At 33.0% G+C, this 8940-nt stretch overlaps 2 protein-coding genes across 2 annotated transcripts; one reads left to right on the top strand and one right to left on the bottom strand.

Moving 5' to 3' along the window:
* Positions 1–658: 658 nt before the first annotated feature.
* On the bottom strand, positions 659–1440 carry LOC143602821 (uncharacterized; the record flags this gene model as incomplete). Its single annotated transcript, XM_077079808.1, has 2 exons — positions 916–1440; positions 659–856 (listed from the first exon to the last, which is right to left on the bottom strand). Coding segments are annotated over exons 1-2 (723 nt in total), but the record flags the coding sequence as incomplete, so codon positions are not given.
* Positions 1441–6309: 4869 nt separating this feature from the next.
* LOC143602823 (SKP1-like protein 1B) lies at positions 6310–8430 on the top strand. Its single transcript, XM_077079809.1, has 2 exons — positions 6310–6614; positions 8143–8430. The coding sequence occupies exons 1-2, from the start codon at positions 6321–6323 to the stop codon at positions 8314–8316; spliced, it is 468 nt and encodes a 155-aa protein (XP_076935924.1). The 5' UTR covers positions 6310–6320; the 3' UTR covers positions 8317–8430.
* The last annotated feature ends 510 nt before the right edge of the window (positions 8431–8940 follow it).

The following is an 8940-nucleotide window of genomic DNA, read 5'->3' as shown; positions in this document are numbered from 1 at the left end:
ATTATAATTTGAAATTTAATTAAAAGAAAGAAATGTTAGAACTCACTCAGCGTGTAGCTGACTTTTAGTATGCATGCAGGTATTGTGATGACGTGGCAAGCTTGAGGCACATACGAGGCTATCCATATTGAAGAATAGTTAGAGAATAAGGTTGTTATGTAACAAGTTTTAGTTTCCGCTACAAATTGATTATGCTTCCGCTGTATCGAACTGAGTTTATGAGTAAATCCAACACCGAATGTAAGGCTACCGGGATCAGGGCCTTACACAAAGTCTTCCAAAAATGGCTAAGAAATTTAACGTCTGTGTCACTGACCATTGTTTTTGGCACCCCATGGAGACGCACTATTTCTTTGAAGTAAAGGTTGGCTATTTGGACAGCATCATACGTAGTATGGCAGGCAACAAAATGAGCCATTTTTTAGAATCGATCAACCACCACCATAACCGAATCCTTTTGGTGCTGAGTGCATGGTAATCCAGCAATAAAATCAAGGCTAGCATCTTCCCAAGGCACAACTGGAACCGGTAATGGCATATATAACCCGTTAGAAGAAAACGGACCCTTAGCTTTATTGCATGGTAGGTAACGCTTGATAAAATGCTCAACATCACAATGCATTTTAGGCTAAAAGAAATGATTTCGCATAATCTATACCGTTTTATCAAGGCCTAGGTGGCTCGCTAAACCTCCTTCATGAGCTTCCTGTATGATGACAAACCAGATACTATGGCGTGGGACGCAAAGTTGCTGCCTTTTGAATAAAAAACCACTAATGACATGGTATTCGCTGTTAGCATGATTTTGGTAGCTTGCATACAACTCCCCAAAGTCAGAATCCGAAGCGTAATAATTCTGCAACAAATCAAACCCAATAATTTTCGACTAGAGGGAGTTAAGTAAGTAATACTTACGAGACAGTGCATCAGCTCCTTTGTTGATCTTGCCTGATTTGTGTTTGATGGTGAAAGTGAAATCTTGTAAAAATCCCAGCCATTTAGCGTGACGAGGCTGTAATTTATATTGGCCCCAATGTACTTTAATGCCTCATGATCCGAATGTAAAATTAACTCTTTGGAAATCAAATAATGTTGCCAATGATCCAAGGCTCGATTAATGGAATAAAATTCTTTGTCATATGTGGAATATCGTCGTTTTGCATCGTTAAGCTTTTCACTAAAATAGGCAATTGGGCGGCCCAGCTGTGACAAAGCAGCCCCTATTCCCACCCCGGACGCATCACACTCGACCTCAAATACTTCATCAAAACAAGGTAGTGCCAATACCGGAGTGGAAGATAATTGCATCTTGAGCTCTTCAAAGGCAATTTGTGCCTGTTGTGTCCAAGTAAGTTGCTTGAACTTGGTCACTTCGGTTACTAGAGCTACAATGGTAACTAAAGTTCTTAATAAACTGCCGGTAGAAATAAGCAAGGCCATGAAAGCTTCGGACCTGATGGATGGATTGGGGAACCGGCCATTCAGGAATGGCTTGGATTTTCTTGTCATCAACCTGGATTCCCTGTTCAGAAACTAAATAGCCAAGAAAAGCTACTTGATTAGCAAAAAAACTCACATTTGTTCAAATTCCCCTAGAGATTTTCTTGATCAAGTACTTTAAACAATTCTAATAGGTGGGATGGGTGTTCATCTGATGATTTGCTATACACAAGGATGTCATCAAAATAGACAACAATGAAACTACCCAAGAATGGTTTTAAAACCTGATTCATTAATCGCATGAAAGTACTAGGAGCATTCGACAAGCCAAAGGGCATGACAAGCCACACATATAACCCCTCCTTGGTTTTGAAAGTCGTTTTCCATTCATCCCCTTCATAAATCCGAATCTGATGGTAACCACTTCTCAAGTCAATCTTAGAGAACACAGTTCACGTGTGTAAACTGCCAGACCCCGGTTCGAAACCCCGGGTTAGCCTTTTTGTTATATTAAACACAATTTGATTAAAACTGTTGGATAATAAAATTAATAGAAATCATAACTTAAACGAAATGACTCCATAGCTCAACTGGTTAGCTCTTTGTTATAATAACACTTAGAACCGGATTCGAAGCCCGGGTCAACCATTTAATTTTTATATAATCTTTTAATATATCATTTATTTATTAAATCATTTTTAAAATCATAATAAAATCCTAAAAATCAGTTTAAATTATATAAATTACGTATAAATAATATCTCACTATTTTCATTTAAAAACCGAACTTCCACTCTCGTAAAATGTTAATTAAAAATCAATAACAATCTATATCGTAACATTTAAAATATTAAAACCCATTTCGTTAACACGTTAAATTAATTTCTAACTTATAATTATTGATTCAAGAATCCCGAAATTATTATTCTTCACGTCGTCGTCTATAAAATAATAATATAATATTATAATCGCAATTATGTAAACTAAAATAATAATATAATAATAAAGATTGGTAAAACTTGTATTATAATCTCAAAACCTCAACATAACTTATCAATATATAATCCCGTTAGATTCTCGATTAAAGTCTCGTATTATTTATCCTAGCTAGTGCGAATCCTTCAAGTCGGCTTTGTGACACTTTCGGTTCGTACGCCGTTTACAATCTTTACAACGCATTCGGTTATCAATATCTTATCAACTCTTAAGGTGAGTTTCTCACACCCCCTTTTTAAAAGTTTTCATATTTTGGGGGTAGTATATGTATCCTACTCAAAACCTCAAGATTTATCATATTGCTTACAAACTACAATTCATTACATGGACTTGTGTGTTTACTTGATTACTTGCTCAGAATTACTTGCTCGGTGGTTGCCTCAATAAGTATGATTATACGTCCCCCTTTGCACTCAGGTCCATTTGTATCGAGTGGAAAAGGGACCCCATATCCGAGTACGTTGGCATCCCCAACTGGAAATGACCTCATTTGTTCTTTACACTAAGGTCCATTGCATTGTGTGTAAAGAACCCTTATGTGCTCAATTCACAAGTTTCATTGAATTATATGATTTTTACGTATTATATCAAACTGTGGGAATCTCAACGGCTATGTTCATAGGTGACTTTATTTTATACATATGCTACAGGTGTAGAGATACGAGGATGAAGGTTGGAAGACACATAGCATACTTATAGGATATTCAAAGAACAACTTATCATTTCGTTTATTTATTTGTTTACAACTTGTATTATTTGATAAGCTTGTGTTACATGAATATTTAAATGAATTAATGTTATCATGGTCACCCAATAGTGTCATGTATGTTTGAGCAATCTGTACGTCACACTCAGGCGTTTCCGCTTTAGCTGGGGTATTACAACGACCCACTTATATCATTATAATTATAAATTACCAATCATTTAAAAATTTCAACTCATTTATAAAAAATGGCCAATGTTAATATGGGCACTAACGCTGTTAATGTTCTGTTAGTAATAGAGTGATAAAAAAAAAAGAATGTGTAAATTAGGAGTCATGGGTAATATTTCTTTAATTAGGAATGTTGGCGACTAATAACAATCGTCAGAAGTATTTAAACTCAATAACCCTCTATAATATATCATTGATATTTTTATATACAACTTAATACCAATAACGTCTGTAATATATCTTTTAAATACATTTTAGGTGCATAGTACCTTTTCCGTTTTGAAAATTAATGCAACCTAATAGCATTCCCAACAGCTCCTCTAATTTATGTGAGTATGGTTCTCTGTTTTTTAGAGTATGGTTGTAAGTGGTTGTGAGTGGAGGATAAAGAAAATATTAATGTTCATGAGTAAATTTGGAAAAACACTGTTCATAATTTATAAAATTTTAATATTTGTTGAAAGTGATTGTGATTGGATGTGAGAGAAAATGCAATGGTAAAGATATAAAAAAGTATTATTTTATTGAAAATGAGAGAGAAAAAATATATTGGTTTTTAATGTAACTTTAGAGATTGAGATGAAAAAGCTACTGAGAGCATGCCCAACATATCCTGTATGTCTATAATTGCAATAAAAATCACTATTATTTTTTTCCTTATTTTCAATTAAATAATATTTTTTATACTTTTATCATTAATTATCTTTTCTCTCTCATTCACTTATAACCACTAACAAATATTAAAATATTATAGTTGCAACTTCAAATTTACTTATGATAAGTAACATTTTCTCTTTTCTCTACTCACAACCATTTAGAGTATTCCCATCTCTCTCCTATCTTCAAATCCAAAATTACACGAAAACTCGTTACATTTTCTCTCTTCTTTTCAACTAAATAGTATTTTTTTTATACCTTTATCATTACCATTTTTTTTTTCCTTCAGCCATACTCACTTTTAAAATATATTAAAAAATTCTAGGTCATGAATAGTAACTTTTCAAATTTACAAAATAATCACTACATTTCTCTCTTTTCCACTTATAACACCCTAAATCACTCTCTACATTTGAAAACTCCCTCACAAATAATGATGTGAATGCTCTATATATGTTAACTACTTCAAATAAGGCGGTGTTTGGGATTGCTTATTTGAGTCTCCTTATAACCTATTAACTTTCAAAAAGTTAATAAGTTATATAACTTGTTTGATAAACAAAAAGGTGTTATTGATTTTAACTTATCAACAAGACAAAATAAGGAGGTTTTGATAAGTTGGGAAAGTGTAACTTATTAACTTATTGTGTCTGATTCACCTACTACACCCATCAAATTCTCAAAATCCATTACACACTTTAAAAAAAAGTATGAGTAAAATTAATTATAATAATGTAATATTAAAAAACAAAAATACAATTAAGATGCCAAACATATCATGAAAGACGCGTTGGAGGGCTAGCAGGTCGTGAAAATTCGCGTTTGGTGGCCAAACAAATCGTGAACGATGTGTTCAATGGCCAAAAAATTCGTGAAAGACGCGTTGAGGCCAAACATGTCGTGAAAAGCGTGCTTATAGAAGACATTTTTGAAAACTTTTATTTGTGTGGACAAAAATGGAATCTCTATCCTTTAATAGGACATCTTGGAAACTTTTCCTTTTTTAAAAACTCATTTTAAAAAATTCATAAATTTAAAAATTCATAAATTAATAAGCCATTTTATCAAAATAAAAAAAAGTTCTTTTTAAATTAAATAAGCAATCCCAAACACACCGTAAGGCTAAGGGGTATACAACCCTCAACACCCTTCCCCTCACTCGTCATATATACACCACGTTAGCTTTCCCCTCTCGTTTAACATCGCCCTTCAACATAGGAGTATACACAATTTCCTCAATCTCCATTTTCTATTTATTTTATTTAATATTAAAAAAGGATAGGGAGAGTACGTGATGGGAGTGACCACGATCATCATCCTCACATCAAAGGGGAGGGAGAGTGCTCCATAGGTGTCGTACACTTTACCCATTTCCACAAAATAAAAAAAAACCACATCACTTAAATCCCCTCACACTAAAGTACACTTTCACACAATTTAATAATGCAGTCAATGTCGCCGATATGTCACCGATATACCAGTGATATATCGGTTATTGGTCTCTGGGTGAAATATCAGTTAAAATATCGATTAGAATATCGGTACCGATAATATTAGCGATACTTGATAGATATTGGACAGATATTTGACCGATATATCACTGATATTCCCGATATCAGTGTTTTAAGTCTTAATTATCAACTTTTACTGTTTAATGTTAGTTTTTTTAAGTCTTAATCAATTCTTACTTGCTATGATTGTTAGTGTTTTGCAAGTTACAAAAGGTTAATCTGTTAATGGTATGTGACTATACTGAATTATTAATTATACAAATAAATTTTAAATTTACATGATACTAAAATTGCCAATATCCAATCGATATCTCACTGCAATAACCAATATCTCATATATCAATTTTTAACCGATATCTGATATTTTTTCGCGTTTAACTACTTACAATTTATAAAAACCCAACTTAGAGCATTCTCATCCCACTCCCTATCTCCAAACCCAAAATTACACTAAAACTCACTTTATTTTCTCTCTCTGTTTCAATTAAATAATACTTTTTATACTTTTTATCATTACCTTTTTCTCTTTATTCATTCACAACCACTTTCAAAATATATTAAAAAATTATAAAGGATGAATAGTAACTTTTTAAATATACAGAAAAATCATTATTTTTTTTAAAATATAAAAACTCTTTGCTCACGATACCCTTAACTCACTCTTTAAATTATAAAAATATCCTCTGCTCAAAACTCGCAACAGATTTCCCTATAAACACAACCACACCCTTCATTCATCTCATCATCACACCAATCCCAAGTTTCCCCAATTTCCAAATCATCATGTCATCATCAAAGACCATCGTGTTACGAAGCTCCGACGGCGAGACGTTCGAGGTTGACGAGGCGGTGGCCGTGGAATCCCAGACGATCAAACACATGATCGAAGACGGGTGTGCTGACACCAGCATCCCTCTGCCCAACGTCACCAGCAAGATCCTCTCCAAGGTCATCGAGTACTGCAAGAAGCATGTCGAGGCACCCACTACCGAAGATTATCTCACTGAAGAGGAGATTAAAGCCTTTGATGCCGATTTTGTTAAGGTGGATCAAAGCACGCTCTTTGATCTCATTTTGGTATGTCTTTTGGGGGTAATTTTAGGGTTTCTTTTATGTTGAAATGGGTGTTTTTTCTTTTTGAATTTTGTTGTATGATTTTGGTAATACTTAGATTATGTGCAGTTGCTGGAGTGTTTAAATTAGTTTTAGGTTTTTTGGTATGTGCTTTTCTAATTTTGTTTTGATTTGTTATTGGTTATTGTTTGGTTAAGTTTTAATTATTTTTGGGGATAATTTAAGGGTTTTGTTTTATAATGTAATTGGTGTTTTTGTGCATCTTGTTGTATGATTTTGTAGCTAATTTGGGGTTTTTTTTTTCAAATTGTTATTTGGAAAGTATTGTTAGATATTGGTTAGTGCAAGATTTGATTATGTGCAGTTGCTGGAGTGTTTAAAATAGTAGAGGTTTCTGTATATATTTTTTTATAGTTTATTAGCATAAATTGAATTGTGTTCTAGAGTCTTGTAGTGACTAGTGAGGATGTTTTGAATCAAAAATTAAAAAGATTCATACTTGAATTGTTAAAGATTATATCAATATGCTTATACTTTAAAGCTGTACCAAATTGTTAGTATCTTTATGTTTACATTCTTGATTGGTTTACGAATATATCGGCGATAAACTTTGAAGTTTAATCTTTAATTGTTGCTTGTAAATGTGTTTTAAAGATGCAACAAATTGTTTGTATCTATATGCTTACCTTCTTACTTGGTTTACGAATACATCATCAATAAACTATAAAAGTTTTATTCTTGAATTGTTACTTGTATATGGGTTTTAAAGCTGTAACAAATTGTTTGATCTATATGTTTACATTCTTGATTTGGTTTATGAGTATATGATTAAAAAAACCACAAATGTTTTATTCTTGAATTGTTACTTTTTGGGTTCATTATTAATTATTGTTTGTTTTAAGTTTTAATGTGTATACCTGTGACTTAATTTTGGTTATCTTGTTTTGATTATTTTGGGGATAAATTTAGATATCCGTTTAATGGCGTAATGTTTATATTTGTGCATCTCATAATATGATGTTGTGGCTAATTAGGTTTTTGTTTTATTGCTATTTGGATGATTATTACCATATTGTTGTTAGATACTTGATTATGTGCAGTTTTTGGTTTGTTTAAAGCAGTTGAGCCTGTTGTATGCTGTTAAAGTTGACTGGCATAAATTGAATTGTGTTTGAAAGTGTTGAAGGGGAGATCTTTTTAATCAAAAGACCACAAAAGATTGATTTTTTAATTGTTACTTGCACAAGTGTTTTAAAGATGTAACAAATTGTTTGTATTCATATGTTTACATTCTTGAATTGTTACTTGCTTATATGTATTAAGGGTGGCACCAATATCTTTTGTAACCATATGTTTATATTCTTGATTTGGTCCATCAATATATGATTAAAAAACCATAAAAGCTTCATTTTTGAATTGTTATTTCGTTGTGTGTATTAAAGATGTACAAAGTTGTTTTGTAACTATATATTTACATTCTTGTGATGGTTTATGAACGTATGATTTAAAAGGTTTAATGTTTTTGTTTTAGGCGGCTAACTATCTTAACATCAAGAGTCTCTTGGATCTCACCTGCCAAACAGTTGCTGATATGATCAAGGGTAAGACACCTGAAGAGATACGTAAGACCTTTAACATCAAGAATGATTTCACACCGGAAGAGGAGGAAGAGGTGCGCAGGGAGAATGCATGGGCTTTTGAGTAATTTATCAAGGTTTAAATTGTTGGTTTGGTGGTAGTGTTTGTTTGTGGGTGTCACACTTGTATTATAAGATCTATGAACATCCGTTATGTGGTTGGGCACATTTTCTTTTCGGGTTTTATTATGACATGCATTTTGTTCCAAGATGTTTTGATGTTACAAACACGCGTTTTGAATTACTGATGGTTTTAATTGCAACTCTTTTGACTATTCTTTTCTTTTGTTTTATTTATGTTTTGCTTACACTTGGTATTTGATTGGTGTGATAATTGTTTTAGCATTTATGTAGACTCTTTGTATTGTGATGAAAAAGGTCTCTCTTTGCCTTGATGCACGGTGCTGTGTGGAATATGAGTTCTGCTATGAGGTCTTTAGTTTTGTACTTCTGTAGAAGTTGAAATATGTTACAAACACCTGTCACGGTTAACGTTGGAGCTGGTGTTAGTGGTTCCGTCGGTTCCGCCGTTAACCTTGGCAGGTGTTGCTTGATGGCTGGGTGAGCAGAAAAGGTCGGGTCATAGGGAGCGACGGCGTTGCCATGGGCATTCCTGGAATTTTTATTTCCTATGGACATTTATTTGACTCCTTAACAAAGAATGGACATTCCTGGGACTTTCCCAAGTTTAT

Source organism: Bidens hawaiensis, unplaced genomic scaffold (assembly GCF_021521415.1).
Source record: "Bidens hawaiensis isolate Kalapana, Puna unplaced genomic scaffold, B.hawaiensis_p1.1 tig00059896_1, whole genome shotgun sequence".
Taxonomy (NCBI): Eukaryota; Viridiplantae; Streptophyta; class Magnoliopsida; order Asterales; family Asteraceae; genus Bidens; species Bidens hawaiensis.
Note: the sequence above shows the minus strand (reverse complement) of the source record. Positions and strands in the feature narration are given on the sequence as shown.

Excerpts from the sequence above, each read along its gene's own strand:
- LOC143602823 (XM_077079809.1), top strand. The coding sequence starts at position 6,321 with ATGTCATCATCAAAGACCATCGTGTTACGAAGCTCCGACGGCGAGACG. Across the intron at positions 6,615-8,142 it reads CGCTCTTTGATCTCATTTTG|GCGGCTAACTATCTTAACAT; the intron begins GTATGTCTTTTG and ends TTTTTGTTTTAG.